This window comes from Heterodontus francisci, chromosome 30 (genome assembly GCF_036365525.1).
Source record: "Heterodontus francisci isolate sHetFra1 chromosome 30, sHetFra1.hap1, whole genome shotgun sequence".
Taxonomy (NCBI): Eukaryota; Metazoa; Chordata; class Chondrichthyes; order Heterodontiformes; family Heterodontidae; genus Heterodontus; species Heterodontus francisci.
The window spans coordinates 15632195-15660011 of record NC_090400.1 but is presented as its reverse complement, the minus strand read 5'-3'; the positions used below and the strand labels follow the sequence as shown (position 1 = coordinate 15660011).

Here is a 27817-nt window from a genome sequence, read left to right as displayed (position 1 = left end):
CCTGAAATAAAAACAGAAAATGTTGGAAATATTTAGCAGATGCAACAGTTCTGACGAAAGGTCATCAACCTGAAACATGAACTCTGTTTTTCTCTCTCCACAGATGCTGCCAGACCTGCTGAGTATTTCCAGCATTTTCTGTTCTTACTTTAGTTAAGCGCTCATTAGGTTTCAACTGTACAGTCACTTCAACCTCTCGAATAAATGGAAGCCCTTTTCATTTTTGTTTTCACAAGAATTGTGGCTATATTTCATTTCAGATGCAAGTAAATTAATTGCCAGAATTATAATTCTTAACAGAAAGGGAAGAACGGATATAGAAATGATCTCTGCCAGTATATGATTTGAAGGAACTTCAGCAATCACAATACACTTCCCATATTACTCACACTTACCATTTACTCCAGGTCTTGCACACTCTCATACAGATGCATAGGTCCTTATGGCTGAGGTACCTGAATATTGCCAGCCACACCTCCCGTTGCATCACATGTTCTGAGCCACTATCCAGTGGTAGAGAATCAGGTTCAGGGCTATCGGGTGGAGGCCGCACCACGTGCCGCTCCATTTGAAATGGCTTAGGAGGAGACTGCACAGGGAGTTTGCTTAGTATCTGAGGACGAGGCAAACCTCCTAGAACTTTGTGACAAAGTTGACTAGATGGTCCATTTTTCTTCTTCAATGAAACCTCCACTGTCCTAAAGGAGTTTTTTTGAATATTCTCCCCTCTCAAGCCATAATAGTTATTTTCTCGATCCTTTGAGGCCAAAAGAGAGTTGGTTTTTGTGTTTCTTGCATTCTCTTCATCTTCATCCTCCTCTTCATCATCTTCCTCACTAAAAATATCATTAGACAGCCTTCTGAGCTTGGACCTTTGGTTATCACCCTTCACAATGGACCTTGGACTAGATCCCCCACTGCTTCCTGCTGATCTCTGTAGGCTGGATTCTGATCCAGAACTGGAATCGGAGTCAGAATTGGAACTAGAGCTAGAACTGGTTGCTTCATTTCGGTTGACGCGTTTCATCATTTGTCGTATCCGTTCTATTCTTTCTGCATGCTCCGATCTTTCAAGGTGATTTACTTTATTGGATTCTTCAGAATTTGGAGATGTTTTCCGTTTCTAAAGAATAAAATTCAAATTAGTTAAAAAAAATTAAGAACCTTCTAATGCAAAATTTAACACTGCAAAAATTTTAAAATATTTTAATAGTTACAGTAAGTCTCAAATGATAAAACAGCCAATTACTTTCCATTTGCAGAGTGGAACTCTTCCATTTAATTTTGTTCATTGTGCTAAAAGAAAAAAAGGGCCAGCTCTCAATGTAGGCTTGAAGATCAGACTCTTATTTTTGACTAAAGATCACAAATTTGGAATTTGAAATAAGCAAAGCCACAAAGGATTTTGTTAAATCTAATTCTTTTGAAATGTGGCATTCCTGCCAAAATAAAAGTTGATAAATGGCAATTAACATGGAAGCCAAAAAGCATTGCTTCCCTCCTGGCTGTATTCCAGTTGCAATTGAAATATTACACTTACATAACACATCTCAAAGCTCTTTACATACAATGATGTACTTTGAAGTACAGTGACCAAACAAATGTGGCAGCCATTTTGCACACTGCAAGTTGTTGCAAACAGCAAAGCTCTGCTTTTGGTGGCACTAGTTGAGGAAGGAATGTTAACCAAGACACCAGGAGAAATCCATTCTTCTTCAAATAGGGCCACAGAATTTTTAACATCTCACCCTAAAGACAGAATCTCTAACAGTGCAGCATTGCGTTAGCATTGTACAATGGATTATCAGCTAAGATTCTTTGCTCAAGAGCTGGACTGGGACTTCAACCCATTAAATTTTGCAACAGAAGCTACCAACTGAGCCGAGGTAAATACAACTTAAACAGTTTCAATAAGATCTACTTTCTTTACTGGCCCTCTCGACAAGGAACAAGAAACTGAATGAAAAAAATGTCGCATTGGTTTCTGCGCATTCATTTGCTCTCTCTCAATTTGCTATTTTATTTTTAAGAGACTGCCATAAAAAACAACTCATAAGGCAAGTCCAGGCATGATAGAAATAGGAGACAGACCATGATTTTCTTCTTTCTGTTAGTGAGAGTGTTGCATTGTACAAAATGGTGTGGTTTTACTTACTGTAGTTAATCTAAGCAAACACAGCTGAGATCTTGAATTCTGGCTTATATATTGGATGGGGATGGGTGGCAGAGGAAATTAAAGTTAGACAAACAAATTTGCAAACCACTTGATCCAAAGTTATAGGATAATCAAGTAGGATCTATGAATTTTTGATGATGGTATCAATTTAATGCTGCTCTGAGCTACATTGCAATTGGGACTTCCAAGACCAAGGCACAGCACGAGGAACATTAAACATTTAGAATGTCCTCTTCCTCAATCATGACAGGTAAGCAACAGCAAAAATGCTTCATTTTTTTGAAAGTAGGATCGTTTCATTGCAGTTTTAATAATGTTATATAACATTTTGATGTTTGATATGCATAAATGTAGACCAAGCAGAACAAAAAGATACTTTAACCAAAGTGATGTTAACACTGGCATAAAAAGCAAAATATTTCAGATTAAGGAAAGCTGAAATAAAAACAGAAAATACTGGAAACATTCAAGAGGTCAGGCAGCAGTTGTGGAGGTAGGAAGGTAGAGTTACCATTTCAGGTCGGTGCCACTGAACCACGGTTATCCTAAGATCAACACTCGCCTCTGAGGTTAAGAGTTTAAGTCTCACTCCAGAGACTTGAGCACAAAATCTAGGCTGCAACGTCAGTACAGTACTGAGGGAGCGTTGCACTGGCGTGGTGTCATCCTTTGGATAAGACATTAAACTGAAGCCCCGACTAGCATCTCAGACAGATATGAAAGATCTTATGGCACTATTTTGAAGAAAAGCAGAGAAGTGCTCACTGGCCAATAATTATATGCCAACTAACATCTCAAAATAGATTATCTGGTCATTACACAATGTTGTTTGTGGTATCTTGCCATGTGCAAATTAGCAACTGCTATTCCTTTACAACAGTCCACTTCAAAAGTACTTCGTTGGCTGTAAAGCTATCTGGGACAGCCTAACATCATGAAAAATGCTATATAAATGCATGCCTTTTTACTGATGAATCTTACCTTCCACACATTTCCAACAATTTTCTGTCTTTATTTAATGTTTAGCTACTTTGTTGACAAATTATTTCACATTTAGATACCAGACATGGCAAAAAATTTACCTAAGGTTGTCTTTAAGAAAGCAAACCTTGCTTTATAGCATGTAAACAAAAATATCGTAAATGCAAAAAATGAATAGAAATTACATAATGCACAATCCAGGGAATAGAGTTTGCGGCTCAGTGCAATATTATATTTCTACTCATTGCAGTGGGACCAAATACAGTTATTTTACAAAACTAAAAGCAGACAGAACAAAAATTAACATTCAAAATGCTATAGATTCATATCAGTTAGGATTCTCGGTAATATTATTGGAGTGATTAGAGTACAAAATATTATACATATTACAGAAAATTTATTAATTCTCTGGAAGGCTGAATTTGCAAGTCGTACTTAGATTATGGTTAAAAAAAAAAGCTGTACACTAAAGTCTTTTTAGCAGATATTGTTTTTAAATCTAGGAATCAGAAACAATACTATATAAAAGTATAACAGATACCAATATGCATTTCGACAGCTACAATGCATAAAGCAATATGGAAAATAATGTTCAATATTCAATTAATCAATAGCAGATGGTTGTGGTTGTTGGAGGTCAATCATCTCAGCTCCAGGACATCACTGCAGGAGTTCCTCAGGGTAGTGTCCTAGACCCAACCATCTTCAGCTGCTTCATCAATCATAAGGTCAGATGTGGGGATGTTCGCTGATCATTGCGCAATGTTCAGCAACATTCGTGACTCCTCAGATACTGAAGCAGTCTGTGTGGAAATGCAGCAAGACCTGAACAATATCCAGGCTTGGGCTGATAAGTGGCAAGTAACATTCGCAGCACACAAGTGCCGGGCAATGACCATCTCTAACAAGAGCGAATCTAACCATCTCCCCTTGACATTGGCATTACTGTTGCTGAATCCCCCACTATCAACATCCTAGGGGTTACCATTGACCAGAAACTGAACTGGAGTAGCCATATAAATACCGTGGCTACAAGAGCAAGTCAAAGGCTAGGAATCCGGCAGCAAGTAACTCATCTCCTGACTCCCCAAAGCCTGTCCATCATCTACAAGGCACAAGTCAGGAGTGTGATGGAATACTCTCCACTTGCCTGGATGGCTGCAACTCCAACAACACTCAAGAAGCTAGACACCATCCAGGACAAAGCAGCCCGCTTGGTTGACACCCCATCCACAAACAAACATTCACTCCCTCCACCACCGACGCACAGTGGCAGCAGTGTGTACCGTCCACAAGATACACTGCAAAAACAGAGGTTCCTTAGACAGCACCTTCCAAACCCACGAGCTCGACCACCTAGAAGGACAAGGGCAGCAAATACATGGGAACACCACCACCTGCAAGTTCCCTTCCAAGCCACACACCATCTGACTTGGAACTATATCGTTGTTCCTTCACTATCACTGGGTCAAAATCCTGGAACTCCCTTCCTAACAGCCCTGTGGGTGTACCTACCCCACATGGACTGCAGCGGTTCAAGAAGGCAGCTCACCACCACCTTCTCAAGGGCAATTAGGGAGGGGCAATAAATGCTGGCCGAGCCAGCGACGCCCACATCCCATGAATGAATAAAAAAAGACAGAGCTAAATAAGTTAACCATCTTTGCTGCAAGATAACTCTTAGATAAGGAAGTCAAATAGACTGAGTCAACGTATTATTTTGCATATAAAAAGTGTAATTTCAGACAGCGTGTAAAATGCATTTCCCTGCAAATTCCATATTAACTAAGATCAGATAAGTAGCTTGATGGACTGTCACATTAATGATACATCCTGCCAAATTAACTGGAGTGTGTCACAAAACAATCAGGCAGCAACATCACTATTTTGTTAAATTGAGTGGAAATTGCTTCACACAACCCAATTTAAATACCTCCACAATATTCACTATAGTAGCTTTTGTATACTGCGGTTCTACTTAAAAGCTCGTATGGATTCTGTAAAAAGACAATAGATACAAATATCCTCATTGTATAACCTTGGATTCCTGTCAGATAAATAAATGTCAAATCTCGGTTACCTCACCAACACAAAACAAAAAAAAAATACTGAAAGGAATGCGGATTGAGGCATAGTAGCGATATCCTAACAAGGCCATTCTCACCATACAACACCTGGGCATGAATTAGTCTACCAACGGAAGACACGTGACATCACGACAATCCTTGCACAAATCCATCCAATTCAGAAAGAATATTAAATGAACTGCACACTGCATGGTCAAGACAGTTGGACTCCAGGTTACCAAGCAGTATAGGAGCATGATATGGTTGATCAATACCCAGGCTGTAGAAAGGTGCACTGTTTGGGTCAGTTGACTCAAAGGTAGCTCTGTTTTTGTAAGTTGCCTCTTCAATGGCCAGAAATAGGCATCAGGAACCTCAAAAATGGACTTGCATTTGCTAGACATTCTGTTTAAAAAAAAAACCTCAAGATTCCAGCAAAATATTCTATGGTCAAATTAACCCAAAAAATACCTGTTCTTCTTCAATTATTGTGACACACATTTACTACAGTCCACAAGATCAAGAACGAGACCCTCATCTTCTGGAGTGGATGACAACTTATATCGATTAGGAAATTTAATTTCATCATTGACAGCATAGATAAATTTGGGAGAACATTCCTGTACAGCCAGGAAGGTCCAGCTGTTGTTGACAAGGTGCTACACATGCCAGTACGGTAAGGACTGAAAGGTACATGCAGAGAGCGAGACACACACACATTCCCTTTTGAATGCCTCAATTGAATCTGCCTCCGCCACACTCTCAAGCAGTGCATTCCAGATCCTAACCACTTGCTGCGTGAACAAGTTTTCCTCATGTCTCTTTTGCTTCTTTTGCCAATTAGTTTAAATCTGTGCTCTCTTGTTCTCTATCTTATCACGAGTGGGAACAGTTTCTCCCTATCTACTCTGTCCAGGCACCTCATGATTTTGAATACCTCTATCAAATCACCTCTCAGCCTTCTCTTCTCCAAGAAAAACAGCCCCAACTTCTCCAATCTAACTTCATAACTGAAGTTCCTCATCCCTGAAACCATTCTCATGAATCTTTTCTGTACTCTCTCCAATGCCCTCATGTCTTTCCTAAAGTGCAGCGCCCAGCACTAGACGCAATACTCCAGCTGAGGCCGAACTAGTGTCTTATACAAGTTCAACATACTCTCCTTGTGCTTGCACTCTCTGCCCCTATTAATAAAGCCAGGATACTGTCTGCTTTATTAACCGCTCTCAACCTGCCCTGCCATTTTCAATGACTTAGGCACATATATACCCATGTCCCTCTGCTCCTGCACCCCCTTTAGAATTGTAGCTTTTATTTTAAATTGTCTCGCCATGTTCTTCCTACCAAAATGAATCATTTCACATTTCTCCGCCTTGAACTTCATCTGCCACTTGTTCGCTCATTCCACCAACTTGTCTATGTCCTTTTCAAGTTCTACACTCTCCTCCTCACAGTTTACAATGCTTCTAAGTTTTATATCATCGGCAGATTTTGAGATTGTGTCCTGTGCGCCAAGGTCCAGGTCATTAATTTATATCAGGAAGATCAAGGGAAATGCTTTTACAAACCTACCTCCAGCCTAGACAAAACTCTCCAGTCCTCTGGCACCACCCAAGTCTAAGGAAGACTGGAAAATTATGGACAGTACTTGCGCAATTTCCACTCTCACTTCCCTCAGTATCCTTGGATGCATCTCATCCGGTCCTGGTGCTTTATCAATTTTAAGTATAGACAGCCTATCCAATACCTCCCCATTGATTTAAAATCCTTCTAGTGCATTAATTACCTTCTCTTTCACCGTGGCCTGGGTAACATCTTCTTCCTTGGTAAAGACAGATGCAAAGTTTAGCACCTCAGCCATGCCTCCTGCCTCCATGCATAAATCCACTTTTTGGTCCCACTCTTCCTTTTACCGCCTTTTTACTATTTATATGCCTATAGAAGAGGGACAGTACAGAGAGACAGACAGGCCACAACTACAGAGAGACAGACCACAGCTAGAGGTCAGGAAGCTGTACCCCAGCAACAGAGTTAGTGACTTCAGGAGGAGAGGCTAGAGAATTACAGGGAAGATAATAAATAGATGGTGCTCAGCAGCAAAATCAAGTAATTCGCTCCATTCACAAGTCTGATTATGACAGAACTTTGCACTCATAAGTTATCTGATCAACTTCATTCATGGAAACACTCACTGTAACTCACTGCTAGCTAGGACAGAAGCTTTGTATTCAGGATTTAAGAAAAAGCCAAACAAATCAAGATGCAATTGAATGTGTGTTACTACATCTTTCTAAATACCTTTGCTGTATTAAAATAGCCCCTGGCACACTCAAGTTCAGAGTAATTGGTATAAAAGGTTACTCAAGAGTAGAGTTGGTCAGGTCAGAGTTCGTACAGTACCTGGCCTTTGGAGCTCGAAAATACTGAAATGCACATCTGAACACCTTTAAAACAACAAACTTAAAAAGGTACCTATTTAAAATTAATCCTCTATGCTACACAAATATTTCACAAACTATTATTTTAATGGAGCCAAACTAAAACTATATACAAGTAATTTTAAAAGCCAACATTGCCTACCTTCCTCTTTTGAAGTTTGTCATCCTTTCCTCCTCTTAGCTAAAAAAAGGAAAGCACACCCATGAAAATATTATTAGGCATTGATCTGTCACAGGAACATTTTTGGAAAGTGAAGAGAAAACCTCTGAAATTCATGAGCAGACAAATTGCTTTGTGAATGTCATGTATGTTTATTAAATGAAAACATTATGAACTTTGGAGCCCACTCTGCAATTCAATTAGATCATGGTTGATCTGTGACCTAACCCCAAATACCCGCCTTTGCCTCGTTTCCTCAATACCTTTGGTTAGCAGAGATCTATCAATCTCAAATTTAAAATTAACAATTGATCTAGCATCAATTGCTATCTGCAGAAGAGAGTTCCAAACATTTACCTCCCTTTGCACATTTCCAAACTGCACTCCTGAAAAAGCTGACTAAGTTTTAGGCTATGTGCCAAAGTCTAATACTCCCCAACCAAAGGAAATAGTTTCTATCTACCCTATCAACTCCCCTTAATATCTTGAAAATTTCAATTAAATCGCCACATAACTGTCTAAATTCTAGGGAATACAACCCTAGTTTGTGTAACCTCTCTTCATAATTTAACACTTGGAGTTCAGTCTGGTAAATCTACACTGCACTCTGTCCAAGGTCAATATATCCTTCCTAAGGTGTGTTGCCTAGCATTGAACACAGTACTGCAGGTGTGGTCTAATTATGGCTTTGTATAGCTGTAGCACAAATTCTATCCCCTTGTATTCTAGTCCTCTACATATGAAGTTCAGCTAGCCATTAGCCTTTTTAAGTATTTGTTCATGACATTTTAATGATCTATGTACGTGGACCCCTGAGTCTATTTGGGCCTCCATTGTTTTTAAAACTTGTCATAATTTAGAAGGTGCTCTGATCTATCCTCTTTTAGGTCCAAAGTGGTTGATCTCACACTTGCCTACATTGAAATCCATTTGCCAAAAGTTCTCTCCACTTAACCTACATTACAACAGTGACTACAATTCAATAAGTGCTTCATTGGCCCAAAGCACTCTGGGCATATGAGGACAGGAAAAGGCTCATTAAAAGAAAGTTCTTTCCTTTATTCTTAATCTTTCTGTAATTTTACGTTTCCATTAACACTGCTTACAGTGCCACCTATCTTTGTACCATCGGCAAACTCAGACATGTGATTTTCTATCCCACTAAGTCATAAATAAGTACAGGGAATAATTGAAGCCCCAAAGATCTCTGCGGGACACCACTAGTCACATCCTATCAATTAGAGGACTTGCCCATTATCCCTGCTCTCCGGCTAAGCTGCAGGAGACAATCTTCTAACTGGGTCAATAATTTGCCTTCAATTCCATAAGTGTCAAGTTTTGATAATCGTCTTTTAGCCATAATGGCAGAGAAAGTGGTCATTCGGCCCAGCACGTCACGGCCAGTTCTCTGTAGAGCAATTCATTCAGCCAGTCCCATTTCCCCGCTTCATGCCCGTAGCTATGCAAGTTTATTGCCATCAATTGCCCATCCAATTTCCTTTCGAAATCATTGATCGTCTCTGCTTCCACCACCCTCATAGGCAGCGAGTTGAGGGACTTTATTGAATGGCTTCTTGAAGTGCACATAAATAACATCCACAGACATTCCCCTGTCCACTACTTCAGCCTCCTCTTCAAAAAATTCAATTGAGTTCGTCAGGCATGACCTACCCATTACAAATCCATGCTGGCTCTCTCTGATCAGCTGAAAGTTTTCAAGGTGCTCAGTCACTTTAGCCTTAATTATAGACTGTAGTATAATTTTCAAACAACAGATGTTAGGCCAACTGGTCTATAATTCCATGGTTTCCCTCTTGCACCTCTCAAAATTAACAGCTGCAATGAGAGCTCATTGTACAGGCGACAAGTGTCATCATCCATTGTGCTCCATGTACAGTCATCACTGAAGCCAAACTTCATCTTTCAGAACTGAAGTATTCTTTTTTAGCCTGGCAATTGCAATACTCCCAAAAATGATTCGCTCTATCCATAAGTTTAAGTGTCCAATAGTCAATTGGCGATATAATTGTGTATTGTACAAAGAGTAACATTGTGCCCAGTCAATATGAAGATATAACAATTGATTCACTATTGGCAGTTTACAAATAAATCAGATTGATCTCTGGAAAACAAGTAATCAACAAGGTGCTGATGGGTAATGTTTTAATATTTTTGTGAGGGCTCGCATGTTAAAATTGTGGAAATGGATTCCTTTGGAGGACTGACGTGATTCCATTAATGGAAGAGAGTCGGAGTGAAGAGCAGAACTTCAAGGTAGGCATAACCAAGGTAACCAGTCGCATCTTCCCCTCCCTTCCCCTGTCAGCATTCCGAAGGGATCGTTCCCTCCGCGACACCCTGGTCCACTCCTCCATTACCCCCACCACCTCGTCCCCGTCCCAGGGCACCTTCCCCTGCAATCGCAGGAGATGTAATACCTGCCCATTTACCTCCTCTCTCCTCACTATCCCAGGCCCCAAACACTCCTTTCAGGTGAAGCAGCAATTTACTTGTACTTCTTTCAATGTAGTATACTGTATTCGCTGCTCACAGTGTGGTCTCCTCTACATTGGGGAGACCAAGCGCAGACTGGGTGACCGCTTTGCGGAACATCTCCGCTCAGTCCGCAAGCAGGACCCTGAGCTTCCGGTTGCTTGCCATTTCAACACTCCCCCCTGCTCTCATGCTCACATCTCTGTCCCGGGATTGCTGCAGTGTTCCAGTGATCAACGCAAGCTCGAGGAACAGCATCTCATCTACCGATTAGGCACACTACAGCCTGCTGGACTGAACATTGAGTTCAATAATTTCAGAGCATGACAGCCCCCCATTTTACTTTCATTTTTAGTTATTTTTTCTTCCTTTTTTTTTTTACATTCCTTTTTAAATTTTTTACAATCTTTTTTTGCATTTATTTCATTTCATCTTAGTTTGTTCAGTTGGCTTACCCACTGTTTTTTTCAGGTTGTTTTTCTTCAGGTTTGCACTTGCTGCTGTTCAATATTCAGTGTACTCACACCTATTCTGTACTAATGCTTTGTCTTTCAACACACCATTAACATATTGTTTGCCTTTGCTCCGTGACCTTATGGTCAGCTATGTGGCCTGGTCCAATCTGCACCTTCTCCTTTGTTATCTCTTGCCCCACCCCCACCTCACTTGTTTATAATCTGTGACTTTTCTAATATTTGTCAGTTCCGAAGAAGGGTCACTGACCCGAAACGTTAACTGCTTCTCTTTCCACAGATGCTACCAGACCTGCTGAGTGATTCCAGCATTTCTTGTTTTTGTGTGTGATTCCATTAATGTTGTACTTTTTTTTTTAAAAAAAAGGTCACTGGAAGGACTTTGGGACTTTGTTTATAAACAAACTTACCGGAAGTCACATGTCTTTAGCTAAGTAAACAGCAGGTGCCTTCTGACTATGGGAGTTGTTTAAAGAGAACTGACATGTCAAGATTTATGATAGACAAGAGTTGCTTTCGGTTTGGATATCATCGAGTCAGTTGGGTTTGCAGCCTGCTGAGACAAGCACCCAGCTCATCTTTACTCCACCTCTGAGAAACTCTGAGAATCCAGTGTGCGATAGTTGAAACCCTTGATGCCACATTTCTCCTGAAAAGCCTGCCAGACTAATTCTTGACGTTGCCTGAAGACAGCTGCTCCAAAAAACTGATGTCATTCCATATCTTAACCTTTTCCTTCAAGAATTAACAAAGTATTTGGTCAAAGTATTTTTCTCTGTAAAATGATCTCTGCAGAGAAAACCTTGATTTTTACTTTAACCCATGTGTGAGCGCACGCGCTCGAGAGAGAGGGGGAGAGAGCGCGCGCGCACTAGAGAGAGAGCGAGAGCGCAAGAGAGCGCGCGAGAGCGAGAGAGTGCAAGCGTCGGGCTAAGTTAGAAGGGAAATTTTATATTTCAATCTGTGTGGTAATGTTTTGCATCTTTACTGATATGTCTTGTTTTATAATAAATTGATAATTTTGTTGTTTATTAAAGAAACCTGGTTGGTGGATTTTATTCTGAAATAAAAATGGGGCATGTAATTGGCTATTTCGGTAACTGAGTAAACATTTAAATATATGTTGTGACCTGTAGAGAAGTGGAACTGGAGAAAGACAGTGCCCTTCTTGGTCGTAACAGTGTGTGGGTGAAGTCAAAGCCACTTAAAGTTTATGTTCAGAAAATATACTGACTGACTTCTTTAGGATGGACTATCCAGTATCCACATACATAAAAATCACCTTTTATTATACATAGTTGGGGCAGGCAATCAGGATAGATAAACAACAATACTCAGTTAAGAGCATAAATACAAAACAAAAATCTTGCATTTCTGCTACCCAACGGCCTCTCATTTAGTAAACTTCATATGGTTACAAGTAGTAGAACGCGTTTCCTGATTTTTGAACAACCTCAGCCAAAGCTCTAAAAATAATATTTTTAGATGTGTCAGAGGCTTAGTTTGTATTTCTGGCTCAGTTACTCATTAATGCTACAAATATTGTGGGTTATTAAAAAAGAATTGGAAAACACTCAAGCAAGGAGCATCTTGTTACTTAACAGTAATATACAGAAGTGTGTTTTACCCACATTAAGACTAAGTTGAAGCTAGAACACTAAACTGCATCATTGCTAGTTATTAAAATATCTACATGATTTGTGGCATACCTGATCCTAATTTTTTTTTTAGATTTTAGAGATACAGCACTGAAACAGGCCCTTCGGCCCACCGAGTCTGTGCCGACCATCAACCACCCATTTATACTAATCCTACACTAATCCCATATTCCTATCACATCCCCACCTGTCCCTATATATTTCCCTACCACCTACCTATACTAGGGGCAATTTATAATGGCCAATTAACCTATCAACCTGCAAGTCTTTGGCTTGTGGGAGGAAACCGGAGCACCCGGAGGAAACCCACGCAGACACAGGGAGAACTTGCAAATTCCACACAGGCAGTACCCAGAATCGAACCCGGGTCCCTGGAGCTGTGAGGCTGCGGTGCTAACCACTGCACCACTGTGCCGCCCGAATGTCCAACATCAATCTCCAAGAAGGCAAGTGACATAAATGGAAGGTATTAAAAGTACTTCAAATGGCTCCAACCAAGATCATAAAAAAGAAAATTTTGTTTGATTACAATCATGTTTTATGCCATGCTTGTGTTCAAAACCGTCAACTAACTCCTCAGTCATTTAATTTACTTCACTCATGGGGCCAGATTTCATATTTACAGGCTGTTCTGGTGTGCTCTCCGCATACATAAATTGCAGAAATAATGAATAATGAAATCCACATGTAAGATTCAAAATGTAATAATTTGCTAAAAAAAAATTGAGCCATTAGATCATATTTCTTATGGCAAGCAAATCTGGATGGTTAATTTGGGTGGCATTAAGAGAGCTCTTGGGCCAACCATCAAGAAGATCGCCCCCCTCAAATCTAAATCAGGGGACATAATCACTGACCAACGCAAACAAATGGACCGCTGGGTTGAGCGCTACCTAGAACTGTACTCCAGGGAGAATGTTGTCACTGAGACTGCCCTCAATGCAGCCCAGCCTCTACCAGTCATGGATGAGCTGGACATACAGCCAACCAAATTGGAACTCAGTGATGCCATTGATTCTCTAGCCAGCGGAAAAGCCCCTGGGAAGGACAGCATTACCCCTGAAATAATCAAGAGTGCCAAGCATGCTATACTCTCAGCACTACATGAACTGCTATTCCTGTGCTGGGACGAAGGAGCAGTACCTCAGGACATGCGCGATGCCAATATCATCACCCTCTATAAAAACAAAAGTGACCGTGGTGACTGCAACAATACCGTGGAATCTCCCTGCTCAGCATAGTGGGGAAAGTCTTTGCTCGAGTCGCTCTAAACAGGCTCCAGAAGCTGGCCGAGCGCACCTACCCTGAGGCACAGAGTGGCTTTTGTGCAGAGAGATCGACCGTTGACATGCTGTTCTCCCTTCGTCAGATACAGGAGAAATGCCGCGAACAACAGATGCCCCTCTACATTGCTTTCATTGATCTCACCAAAGTCTTTGACCTCGTCAGCAGACGTGGTCTCTTCAGACTACTAGAAAAGATTGGATGCCCACCAAAGCTACCAAGTATCATCACCTCATTCCATGACAATATGAAAGGCACATTTCAACATGGTGGCTCCTCATCAGACCCCGATCCTATCCTGAGTGGCGTGAAACAGGGCTGTGTTCTCGCACCCACACTTTTTGGGATTTTCTTCTCCCTACTGCTTTCACATGCGTTCAAGTCCTCGGAAGAAGGAATTTTCCTCCACACAAGATCTGGGGGCAGGTTGTTCAACCTTGCCCGTCTAAGAGCGAAGACCAAAGTACGGAAAGTCCTCATCAGGGAACTCCTCTTTGCTGGCGATGCTGCTTTAACATCTCGCACTGAAGAGTGCCTGCAGAGTCTCAGACAGGTTTGCGGCTGCCTGCAATGAATTTGGCCTAACCATCAGCCTCAAGAAAATGAACATCATGGGACAGGACGTCAGAAATGCTCCATCCATCAATATTGGCGACCACGCTCTGGAAGTGGTTCAAGAGTTCACCTACCTAGGCTCAACTATCACCAGTAACCTGTCTCTAGATGCAGAAATCAACAAGCGCATGGAAAAGGCTTCCACTGCTATGTCCAGACTGGCCAAGAGAGTGTGGGAAAATGGCGCACTGACACGGAACACAAAAGTCCGAGTGTATCAAGCCTGTGTCCTCAGTACCTTGCTCAATGGCAGCGAGGCCTGGACAACGTATGTCAGCCAAGAGCGACGTCTCAATTCATTCCATCTTCGCTGCCTCCGGAGAATACTTGGCATCAAGTGGCAGGACCGTATCTCCAACACAGAAGTCCTCGAGGCGGCCAACATCCCCAGCTTATACACACGACTGAGTCAGCGGCGCCTGAGATGGCTTGGCCATGTGAGCCGCATGGAAGATGGCAGGATCCCCAAAGACACATTGTCCAGCGAGCTCGTCACTGGTATCAGACCCACCGGCCGTCCATCTCTCCGCTTTAAAGATGCCTGCAAACACGACATGAAGTCTTGTGACATTGATCACAAGTCGTGAGAGTCAGTTGCCAGCGATCGCCAGAACTGGCAGGCAGCCATAAAGGCGGGGCTAAAGTGTGGCAAGTCGAAGAGACTTAGCAGTTGGCAGGAAAAAAGACAGAAGCGCAAGGGGAAAGCCAACTGTGAAACAGCCCCGACAAACAAATTTTTCTGCAGCACCTGTGGAAGAGCCTGTCACTCTAGAATTGGCCTTTATAGCCACTCCAGGCGCTGCTCCACACACCACTGACCACCTCCAGGCGCTTACCCATTGTCTCTCGAGATAAGGAGGCCAAAGAAAGAAGTTAACTTGCAGAAAGCTTTCTTCACAGCGTTAAATGTTGCTTTTTTGATTTCATTACTAGACTGTTTCTTTTTGTAAAAGGGAACATGGCTGTAGAGAAGCAAACTTCTTTATTACAACAGTAACTACACTTCAGAAGTACTTCATTAGCTGTAAAGTGCTTTGGGACGTTCTGAGGTTGTGAAAGGTGCTGTATAGAACAAAGAACAGTACAGCACAGGAACAGGCCATTCGGCCCTCCAAGCCTGCTTGATGCCTGCCTAAACTAAAACCTTCTGCACTTCCGGGGACCATATCCCTCTATTCCCATCCTATTCATGTATTTGTCAAGATGCCTCTTAAACGTCGCTATCGTACCTGCTTCCACCACCTCCCCGGCAGCAAGTTCCAGGCACTCACCACCCTCTGTGTAAAGAACTTGCCTCGCACATCCCCTCTAAACTTTGCCCCTCGCACCTTAAACCTATGTCCCCTAGTAACTGACTCTTCCACCCTGGGAAAAAGCTTCTGACTATCCACTCTGTCCATGCCGCTTATAACTTTGTAAACCTCTATCATGTCGCCCCTCCACCTTCGTCGTTCCAGTGAAAACAATCAGAGTTTATCCAATCTCTCCTCATAGTTAATGCCCTCCAGACCAGGCAACATCCTAGTAAACCTCTTCTGTACCCTCTCCAAAGCCTCCAGTCCTTCTGGTAGTGTGGCGACCAGAATTGCACGCAATATTTTAAGTGTGGCCTAACTAAAGTTCTGTACAGCTGCAGCATGACTTGCCAATTTTTATACTCTATGCCCCAACCAATGAAGGCAAACATGCCTTATGCCTTCTTGACTACCTTATCCACCTGCGTTGCCACTTTCAGTGACCTGTGGACCTGTATGCCCAGATCTCTCTGCCTGTCAATACTCCTAAGGGTTCTGCCATTTACTGTATACTTCCCACCTGCATTAGACCTTCCAAAATGCATTACCTCACATTTGTCCGGATTAAACTCCATCTGCCATTTCTCCGCCCAAGTCTCCAACCGATCTATATCCTGCTGTATCCTCTGACAATCCTCATCATTAGCCACAAATCCACCAACCTTTGTGTCATCCGCAAACTTATTAATCAGACCAGCTACATTTTTCTCCAAATCATTTATATATACTACAAACAGAAAAGGTCCCAGCACTGATCCCTACGGAACACCACTAGTCACATCCCCCCATTCAGAAAAGCACCCTTCCACTGTTACCCTCTGTCTTCTATGACCGAGCCAGTTCTGCATCCATCTTGCCAGCTCACCTCTGATCCCGTGTGACTTCACCTTTTGCACCAGTCTGCCATGAGGGACCTTGTCAAAGGCTTTACTGAAGTCCATATAGACAACATCCACTGCCCTTCCTTTATCAATCATCTTCGTCACTTCCTCAAAAAACTCAATCAAGTTAGTGAGACACGACCTCCCCTTCACAAAATTATGCTGCCTCTCGCTAATAAGTTCATTTGTTTCCAAATGGGAGTAAATCCTGTCACGAAGAATCCTCTCCAATAATTTCCCTACCACTGACATAAGGCTCACCGGTCTATAATTTCCTGGATTATCCTTGCTAACCTTCTTAAACAAAGGAACATCATTGGCTATTCTCCAGTCCTCTGGGACCTCACCTGTAGCCAATGAGGATACAAAGATTTCTGTCAAGGCCCCAGCAATTTCTTCCCTTGCCTCCCTCAGTATTCTGCGGTAGATCCCATCAGGCACTGGGGACTTATCTACCTTAATGCTTTGCAAGACGCCCAACTCCTCCTCCTTTTTGACAACGACATGACCGAGACTATCTACACTCCCTTCTTTTACATCCAGTATGAAGCACTCACTTCATGCAGCTGGAAGTTTTTTCCCCCCCCAGGGGACGGGGAAAAGAGGAAAAAATGTAAAGCTTGTGAATACTTGCGAAAAGGCATTTTAGTTCTCAATCCCCTCAAAAGTAGCCTGACTATATATAGCAATATACAACCAGTGGAGAATTTTTACTGATGCTTCCAGATTGACATTTAGGATTGAGAATGATACCAACCCATGGTACGGCTACGCTTCTACCAATTTGCTGACAAGAGTGCCGAAATAAAAATGTGCCAACAGTATGAGACACCTTCAATTCCTTTTCCCCACATAAAGAGAAAAAATGCTTTATATTGCATCGGGTAAAAGCTTATTCAAAAAGGCACATCGATGGAGGGGATGAGTGGCAAGAAACAGGGAAAGGAGAACCTAACAAAATGAATGAGAAAACAATTCAACTGCAGTCACTAAGGAAGTAAAGATATTTTGAAACTTATTTGGTTTTGTTTAATCTTTTGGCAATCCAGAACACGATAACCTCTTTTATAACTCTTGGAACAAGAGCAGTCCCTGAAATCGACGGCCTGTCTCAAATGTTCCATTGTTATAGAACTATTTTTAAACTTCAAAAAAATCTGCAATGATAAAAGATCAGTATGAAGGAAAGCGATATGGGCTATAGCCTGTCTGCTTAGTGTTCTTTTAACAGATAAAAATCAGGGCTCAAATAATATTTTGGCAGGCCTTGTGGAGAGTTACTGATTTTTGGACATGGTCTTCATTCGCACAGACAATATTCCCTCATCATCTAAATGAATTTTTCAAATGATTTGGGGAAAGCTGCGTTAGATTAAAGAGTTTAGACAATTTCTGAAGATGGAGCAGTGGAGTTCAGTACCACAGGATCCTTTCCATCTACCCGAGCAGGCAGACACCTGAACAGTTTAACACCTATTTGAAAAGCTGACGCCTCCTATAACGCAGTACTCGCAGTACGGGGCTGAACTGCCAAACTCTTTGGTTTACATTTGCAGCAAGAATGATGGCGTACCGAATCAGCACTCTGTCATTGCTCCTCTGAAACGGACAGCAACTTCGAGAGATTATCACAGAGTTCAGTTCAGAGGGAGGAGGGGGAGAGATAGCGCACACCACCCAACCACACCACCCCCCGCGTCTTTACCCATACATGTTCTTTAACATATATACATTCCTGGCTTTACCTACTTACCCAAAACGCTACCATCACATCCCGCCTCCCCCAACTTCACAGATTTAGTCTGTTAGGAGGGTTCACGACTCTTGTTGATCTTGTTCTAGTCTGACTGGGATGATCAGACATCTTCCTTGTAAGTCTGGATTACTAACTTGGTTGATGTTTTGCAAAAGATTGTCGTATTCTGTTTGCTCTGGGTTTCTTCATCATCTGGTTCTTCCAAATAAAATGATTGACTGTTGCTTCTGGGGAATAGGGATAATGTTCCTTCTATTTCTACATATGCTCCCTTCTGTTGTGTGTACCACATACAATCTCTGGTAGCTTTCGTCTCTTTTGCTTTACAGTACCTTCCCTTTCTAGGTCTCTTTTCCATACTCTGGCTTTCATTCAGTTTCGGTACATTTCTGGCACAAATTTTCCTTCTTCTAATTTTGAGTTTGTTACCTTCTATAATAGTTTTCCCAGTCTCTTACTCTCACGTAGTTCCAGACATCCAATCCTGGAGCAATTTTTTTTAATCAACATAGGAAGTTGTGTTCTTCTCTTCCTACCCACTAGTAACTCTGCAGGTGATAGTCCACACATTAACAGTGTAGATCGATAAATTAGAAGTGAGGTTGGAAAGTCTTCATTCTTCAAGGACTTTGTGGTTCATACACCTCCTTCCGCTTCACCTGCGGATAATGTGTTGAACTTGAAATGCTATAATTTTGTCGCAAACTGTGAAATATTCATCTGCAAACTGTGATCCATTGTCTGACACTACTTCATCAGGGATACCATGTGTCCCAGAGATGTCTTGTAAAACTCTTATAACTGTTTCTATTGTTGAATACAACCTCTGCACTTCTATCCACTTTGAGAATAATCAATGATGATTATATAGGACTTGCCAATGGACATGAATAAATCCATACCTAGATGTTCCCATGGTCTGGTCGGAAACCTTGAATAGTTATCAGAGGTTCACGTTGTTCAGGTCTTTGTATTGCAAAGATCTGCCATTTATAAAATCACATTTTCGATGTCGTGGAATATTCCTGGCCACCACAGTGAAGACTGTGCCCGGTTCTGCATGTCATTATTCCCAGGTGGCCATAGCGTTATACAGCACAGAAACAGGCCCTTTGGCCCATCGCGCCTGTGCCGGCCATCAAGCACCCATCCAATCTAATCCCATTTTCCATCACTTGGCCGGTAGCCTTGCATACTGACGTCTCAAGTGCTCATCTAAATACTTCTTCAATGTCGTGATGGTTCCTGCCTCTTCCACCCCTTCAGGCAGTGTGTTCCAGATTCCAACCACCCTCTGAGTTAATCTTTTTTCCCTCAAATCTCCTCTAAACCTCCTGCTCCTTACCTTAAATCTATGCCCACTGGTTACTGACCCCTACAGTGAGGGGAAAAAGTTTCTTGCTATCTATCCTATCAATGTCCCTCATAATTTTGTATACCTCAATCAGGTCCCCCCCTCAGCCTTCTCTGCTCCAAGGAAAACAACCCTAGCCTTTTCAGTCTCTCTTCATAGCTGGAATGCTCCAGTCCAGGCAACATCCTGGTGAATCTCCTCTGCACCCGCTCCAGTGCAATCACACCCTTCCTATGTGATGACCAGAACTGTATACAATACTCCAGCTGTGGCCTAACTAGCATTTTATATTCCGAAGAAGGGTCGCTGACCCGAAACGTTAACTCTGCTTCTCTTTCCACAGATGCTGCCAGACCTGCTGAGTGATTCCAGCATTTCTTGTTTTTGTTGTAGCATTTTATACTGCTCCATCATAACCTCCCTGCTCTTATATTCTATGCCTCGGCTAATAAAGGCAAGTATCCCATATGCCTTCCTTATCTACCTGTGCTGCTGCCTTCAGTGATCTCTGGACAAGTACACCAAGGTCCTTCTGATCCTCTGTACTTCCTAGGGTCCTACCATCCATTGTATATTCCCTTGCCTTGATGTAGACGTTCCAAAATATCCAATCTAAGAGAACTGGGAATGACTAGTCTGTCATTATCAACTAGCAAATCAATGATTGTGAATTATTTTCTATGTTCATAGAAAGCTTTCATTGTCTTCCCACTAGGACGTTCTAGTGGCCACCCTTCTATGCAATACTGCCTTATATGAATACAGCCTTCATCCCTTTTTTGGGATTGATGAACTTTTTGTAGTTTCTTTATACTTGCTGGCCATTGTTGTGTAGTGTATTGTAAATATGACTATCTCGTCCACAAAATTCACATCTTGTTGAGTCAGAGGGTCTACTGTCACTCTTGATAGCACATCAGCAGACACTTGCATCTTTCCCTGGACATATACGGTTTCATACGTATATTTCTTCAGTCTTAAATGAAACCTTTGGATTCTTGGAGACATTTTTGCAGCCTCCTTCTCCTCCAAAGATACCAAAGGTTTATGTTCGGTCTCGATGACAACTCTCAATCTAACAATGCAAATCAGAAAACTTCTCACATGCCCATGTGACGGCAAGTGCTTCTTTCTATTGTTGTTGGCAGTGTAGGGTTTATAGTGTGCCAAGATGTCCGGCGAGATGAGAATTACTTTAATCTTCCAGAATGCTCGTTCTTGATGTGAACTCACCACCTCTGATATTTTTTGGTAACTTGTCTTAGCGGTCGTTACCTGCGCTAAATGAGGTAGAAATTTGTGTAACTGATTCACCATTCCAAGGAATCTTTGGAGCTGTTGAATGGAAGTAAGAGTGGGGAATTCTGTAATGGCTCGTGACATCTGTGGGTCTCCCAGTATACATTTAATGCTTAATACATGTGCCCCAAGAAATGAATTGATGTCTTGGAAAATTTGCAGTTCTCGTTCAATGTTATCCCTGCTTCTTGAAGCTGTTATAAAACTGCTCGAACTCTTTGGTCACATTGCTCTACTGACTGACCATGTCATCCATGTGACAAATAACTCTCAAGCCCAAAGATGTTACACATAGACCATTGGAAGATCTCTGGTGCGGAACCTATCCCAAATTTCTAACCAATTGAAACAAAACCTTCAGAATAGGGTTATAAATGTGGTTCGTAATCTTGAGGTCGCGTCTCAGAGAACCTGCCAAATTCCACTAGTGGCATCCAGTTTGGTAAACATGATGCACTGAGAAAATTTTGCCAGGCTGTCATCCACTGTGGACATTGGATAAATTTCCTACGTCTCTGCTTTGTTAAGCTGTTAAATCCAGATACAAAAAGAGTACCATTTTGTTGTGTGACCGGAACTATAACCAAACACCAGTCCATTTGTTTCCTAACCAGGACGAGAGTCATTTCTCCTGTTATCTCTTCCAGCTGGTCTTGAACTTGGTTCATCAATGGGTGTAAAGATACATACTGGTCTGGCATCATCTTCAATTGTGATTCTATACTCAATCTTCAGTCTTCGAAACATCTGAAAAGTTTCAGATGGTCTACTTGGAAGTGACTGTTTATGTGTGGCTGTTTGACTTCAATCTTCTTGATCAGATGCAGGTCTAAGCATGCTTTTCTGCTTAACAGGGAAAATCCTTGGTTTTGCAAGACCTGCAGGGTTTCCATAATTTGTCTCCATCTATATTGGAGGGTTGCTTGAAGCTTACCCTTCACTTGTCAGTTGGGTCCCGCCTGGACCATGCAACTGTGTGTCTGCCGGTTGGAGGCAATGCCACTTGGTCTAATAGAACTGAGACACTAGCACCGGTGTCCAATTTGGAATTCATTAGCTGTCCCTTTACATCGGTGTCCTCCATCCAAAATCCTTGATCTGGGTCATTAATTTCTCCACGTTCCTTTTTTGCTGAAATTTGATGCACTTCATCCACCGCTCTGAGTGTGAAGGTCTTTTGATTTGTGATTTTGGGCGAAGAGGTCTTGCTCTGGCACATTTTTCCATAATGGCCAGTCTTCTTACAGTTGAAACATTCCGCTTTACTAGCAGGACACTGTTTCCATCTGTGGGTCTTCCTGGTTCCACAGTGCTGGCACGGTTTCCCAGTGTCATGCATCTTCTCACCCGCATGTGTCTTCTCTATAGATTGCCTCTCTGTCTTTGGTTTCAAGAACTGTACAGTCATTGGATTTCTTTTAATCCAAGGTTTCTCTTCAGCCCGCAGAATGGCTCTATTTTGTCTCTGGACTTCTTTCTGCCTGTCGTACAACCTGAATTGCCTTCAAGTACAAGACTGTAAGAGATCTGATAAAGACTCATCAGCTAATCCAACAACTATTTGGTCCCTTATCAGTTCTGCCTTCAATTCTCCATAGGTCACATCCCTCAGCCAATCTGTGAAGATCATTTATAAAAGAATCTACGGATTTGCCTATCTTCTGGACTCGCTTGTTAAACTTTGCTCTTTCCACAATTTTGTTACTGCTTAAATTGAAATATTTGTCGAAGGCTTGTAGCACATCCTCAAATTTATCAGAAGTCTTGTTTATTCCTTGCCTCACAATCACGTCATCTGCAATTGCACCCATCGAGTATAAAAGGGTATTTACTTGTTCTGCTTCTGATTAGTTTGCAGCTGGGAAGCTATCCTAAATCATAGGAATCTTTTTCTTCACAAGGACCAATTTTGTACCTGATTGGGTCCTTCCTGATCAGGGAAGCTTTCAGGCAGTCTACATTTCAAATCCATTTTGTTTTCCTAGGCTTCGTTAGGCTTTTTAAGGGTGTTCTCCTTTCTTTTTAAATCATTTTGACTTTAATGGAGGTGGCTGCACTCTTTCTGGGGGTTTCCCATGCTTTCCAGGCATTCCCGTGCTCTCTCTTTGCCCACTCCACCTGTCTCCTGAGTTGCCTTTTTGCTAGAGATCGACTTCTTGCCACGTTTTTCCAGCCCAATGTGTTATCCAATAATGGCCCCATTTAAAATTCTCTCGCCTGGCACTGTGACTCAGAAACCGATTGCTGGACCTGGATGTCTCGTTGCAGACCACTACGCTTCAGTGGCGAGGTCTGAATACTTGCACGGCTTGCTTACCGACTATAATAAAAGCAAAATACTGCGGATGCGGGAAATCTGAAATAAAAACAAGAAATGCTGGAACCACTCAGCAGGTCTGGCAGCATCTGTGAAAAGAGATGCAGAGTTAACGTTTTGGGTCAGTGACCCTTCATCGGAACTGACAAATATTAGAAAAGTCACAGGTTATAAGCAAGTGAGGTGGGGGTGGGGCAAGAGATAACAAAGGAGGTCTAGATTGGACCAGGCCACATAGCTGACCAAAAGGTCACGGAGCAAAGGCAAACATTATGTTAATTGTGTGTTGAAAGACAAAGCATTAGTACAGATTAGGTGTTAATACACTGAATATTGAACAGCAAGTGCAAACCTGAAAAAAAACAGTGGGTAAGCAAACTGAACAAACTATGAAATGAAATAAATGCAAAAAAAATTGTAAAAAATGTACAAAAAAAAAAGAAAAAATAACTAAAAATGTAAGTAAAATGGGGGGCTGTCATGCTCTAAAATTATTGAACTCAAATGTTCAGTCCGGCAGGCTGTAGTGTGCCTAATCGGTAGATGAGATGCTGTTCCTCGAGCTTGCGTTGATGTTCACTGGAACACTGCAGCAATCCCAGGACAGAGAAGAGAGCATGAGAGCAGGGGGCAGTGTTGAAATGGCAAGCAACAGGAGGTGCAATACCTACCCATTTACCTCCTCTCTCCTCACTATCCCAGGCCCCAAACACTCCTTTCAGGTGAAGCAGCGATTTACTTGTACCTCTTTCAATGTAGTATACTGTATTCGCTGCTCACAGTGTGGTCTCCTCTACATTGGGGAGACCAAGCGCAGACTGGGTGACCGCTTTGCGGAACATCTCCGCTCAGTCCGCAAGCAGGACCCTGAGCTTCCGGTTGCTTGCCATTTCAACACTCCCCCCTGCTCTCATGCTCACATCTCTGTCCTGGGATTGCTGCAGTGTTCCAGTGAACATCAACGCAAGCTCAAGGAACAGCATCTCATCGACCGATTAGGCACACTGCAGCCTGCTGGACTGAACATTGAGTTCAATAATTTCAGAGCATGACAGCACCCATTTTATTTTCATTTTTAGTTATTTTTTCTTCCTTTTTTTTTTTAACATTCTTTTTTACATTTTTTACAATCTTTTTTTTGCATTTATTTCATTTCATCTTAGTTTGTTCAGTTTGCTTACCCACTGGTTTTTTTCAGGTTTGCACTTGCTGCTGTTCAATATTCAGTCCGTTAACACCTAATCTGTACTAATGCTTTGTCTTTCAACACACCATTAACATATTGTTTGCCTTTGCTCCGTGACCTTTTGGTCAGCTATGTGGCCTGGTCCAATCTAGACCTCCTTTGTTATCTCTTGCCCCACCCCCACCTCACTTGCTTATAACCTGTGACTTTTCTAATATTTGTCAGTTCCGATGAAGGGTCACTGACCCGAAATGTTAACTCTGCTTCTCTTTTCACAGATGCTGCCAGACCTGCTGAGTGGTTCCAGCATTTCTTGTTTTTATTGCTTACCGACTATGTCTTCTTTGGCTCCGAGCAGCTCTGGAGCTCTTTGCAGTCCCCCGCTGAGATCTGCTATTCTCTTGGCGCGACTTCCTGAGGTAAAGTGTTTTCAATATTTCTGGTCATTTTAACCACTACCACCATGTTGTGCGGTGGTGTTGTAGATGTAGCGTAGCTAGAGCGTTGTCGGCGTCTAGCTAAAGTCAACCAAGAACTATTATTTTCACATCTTTATTTACACTCTCCACAAGCCTCTCTAGCAAGCAACCTTCATGCTGCTACTCTCTTCTTCCAAAGCCCATTACAATGTGGCTATTACATAATCATCAGTACAGTAGGAAGGGACAGACAGACAAGGGACAGCAGGAATTAGCACAGCAGTTGCTCCATACACATATATACATATATACACACACATACATACATACACACACATACTCAGCAGGAAAAAACTGAGACACAAAAATATGCAATATTAAATGGTTTAAAATAAACTACAAAAAGCCAGTTAAGTTTATGCATGTTTATTTCCCATACTTAGCTTGGTATTTAACGTGTTTTGAACTAGCTGTAACAATAAGCAGCTTACATTTGTCTAACATTCTTTAAACCAGAATGACATCTCATAACATAAGGAATAGGAGCAAAATTAGACCATTCAACCCCTCAAGCCTGCTCTGCCATTCAATAAGATCATGGCTGATCTGATTGTGGCGTTATCTCTACTTTTCTGCCTGCCCAACCCCCGCAACCCCCCCCCCCCGCCCCATAACCCTAGAGTCCCTCGTCAATCAGCTCAGCCTTGAAGATATTCAAGGACCCACCCTTCACTGCTCTCTGGGGAAAAGAAGTCCAAAGAGGAATGACCCTCAGAGAAGAAATTCCTCCTTATCTCAGTCTTAAAAGAGAGACCCCTTATTTTGAAACTGTGCCTCCGAGAGTTCTAGATCCCCCATGAGGGGAAACATCCTCTCAGCATCTATCCTGTCAAGGCCCCTCAGAATCTTATATTTCAATAAGATCACCTCTCATTCTTCTAAATTCCAATGAGTAGAGGCCCAACCTGCTCAACATTTTCTCACAAGACAACCTCTTCAACCCAGGAATCAGCCTAGTGAACTTTCTCTGAACTACTGCAAATGCAAGTAGATCTCTCCTTAATTAAGGAGACAAAAACTTTATGTATTACTCTAGGTGCAGTTGTCGCAAGACTGCCCTACTTTTATACTCCATTCCCCTTGCAATAAAAGTCAACATTCCATTTGCCTTCCTAATTACTTGCTGTACCTGCATGCTGTTTGTGATTCATGAACAAGATAACTCTACTGTAGCATTCTGCAGTCTCTCTCCATTTAATTCTCTGCTTTCCTATTCTTCCCACCAAAGTGCGCAAGCTCACATTTTCCCACATTATACTCCACCTGACAAATTCTTGCCCACTCACTTAACCTGCCTACATCCCTTTGTAGACTCAGTGTCCTCCTCACAACTTGCTTCCCTACCTAGCTTTGTAACATAAGCACCATCAGCTTGGCTCAGTGATTAGGTTCAAGCCCACTCCATGACGTGAGCACATAGGACCAGATTTCAGAGTCAGTGGAAAAGTGAAGGCGCTCACCACTGGCCTCAATGAAAGCTACCCACAAAGATCTAGCAATCTCTGATGTAGGTTGCACCTTTCCCAAAATTAGTTTGAATCTGATGCCAAGTCATGGGATTCTCCAGGTGTTCAACAATGATGGCATCAAGCAGGGTAAGCAGCATGATAGTATTCTTAGACAGCAAGTCAGAAAGTAAAAGCACTGACTCTGCAAAATTGAATTAAAAGCGAAGGGTAAATGATTCAGGCATGCACATAGGATTAAGGTAGAATTTTATCATAACTCAGAAATTTGACATTTCACAAACATAAAATTCGTTTTCTCGAGCCAGAGAGGTTTTTCAGCAGTAATCATGAACTTAGTACACCGCTAAAACCCAGTTGCATCTCATTCAACAAGGTGTAACTTTTTCAAGAGATTTTACAGAGAGACTAATAGCTTTAAAAGGTGAGTTCTCATCGTTCAGTGATTACTAATTGATTGAAGTCTTCTGGGACTGCAATAGTGCTCCCCATGGAGAAGGGTAGAGTAGCTGACAGCAACTTCTGGATTTCTGCGTTTAACCACCCATGTGCGGACCCGAGGAGTCATATTCAGAGGAGTACTGATAGCGAATGCTGACAGATTCACCATAATTACTACTATAAAATGTGGGCCATAGAGTTTGGCAGTTCAGCACAGTACTGAAAGAGAACTGCACTATAGGAGTTGACAGCATTTTGATTAATGTTCAACTGTTCAGGTGTTTGCCTGCTCAGGTGGATGGAAAGGATCCCATGGTACTATGTGAAGTAAGGAGTTCTCCTGGTGTCCTAGACAATATCCCATCGTTCAACCAAAACTGCCAAAAACATTAACTGGTCATTCACTTGTTTGTTGCTTTAGGGGCCTTGCTTTGTGAAAATTGCCTATATAAGAGCGACTGGGCTTCAAGTGTAATTAATTAATTGTAAAATGCTCTGGGACATCCTGAGGAAATGATAAGGTACGCTACAAATGCATTTTTTGCCTTTGAGATTATTCTACTTTATGAATATATTATAGATGTGCCAATGCCCACAAGCACCAAATGAGAAACAAGCTAGCACGTAGGACAATGTAACTATTTTGTGATCTATTCACATTGGCAGAACAGGAAGAGCATCCTATGGATAAGTAAACTTTTGATGTGAATGGTCAGAGATGCAGTCCTGTTAACCTTCAATTCTTCATTATTTGCCTTCAGAGTTGTTTCTGCATCATGTCAGCGGACTAACATTGCATCAATACCCTACTTTTTAAAATGTGATGGACAGAATGTAGGAAGACAAAAGAGCAACTCCTTTTCAGTATGCTTTATGAAATGCTGCAGACCTTTGTTTTGTTGGATAAATGTTGCCACGTGAAAAACAGATTTAAATGTTAAATAATCATGTGCAGACTTTCAGTGTTCCTGCATATTTTCAAATTAAATGCAATTCTGG

At 41.9% G+C, this 27817-nt stretch overlaps 1 protein-coding gene across 4 annotated transcripts in view; it reads right to left on the bottom strand.

The window, feature by feature from the left end:
* LOC137346594 (lysine-specific demethylase 2B-like) overlaps positions 1 to 27817 on the bottom strand; it is a 174186-nt gene that overhangs the window by 66878 nt on the left and 79491 nt on the right. For 3 of the 4 annotated variants that reach the window (XM_068010123.1, XM_068010126.1, XM_068010125.1), the window contains exons 6-8: positions 7804 to 7842; positions 7010 to 7045; positions 396 to 1123 (exon numbers count right to left, since the gene is read on the bottom strand). In XM_068010123.1, the coding sequence (XP_067866224.1) occupies positions 396 to 1123; positions 7010 to 7045; positions 7804 to 7842 (803 nt within the window). The remainder of the gene's footprint in view (positions 1 to 395; positions 1124 to 7009; positions 7046 to 7803; positions 7843 to 27817) is intronic. The other variant, XM_068010124.1, reaches the window with a different exon arrangement.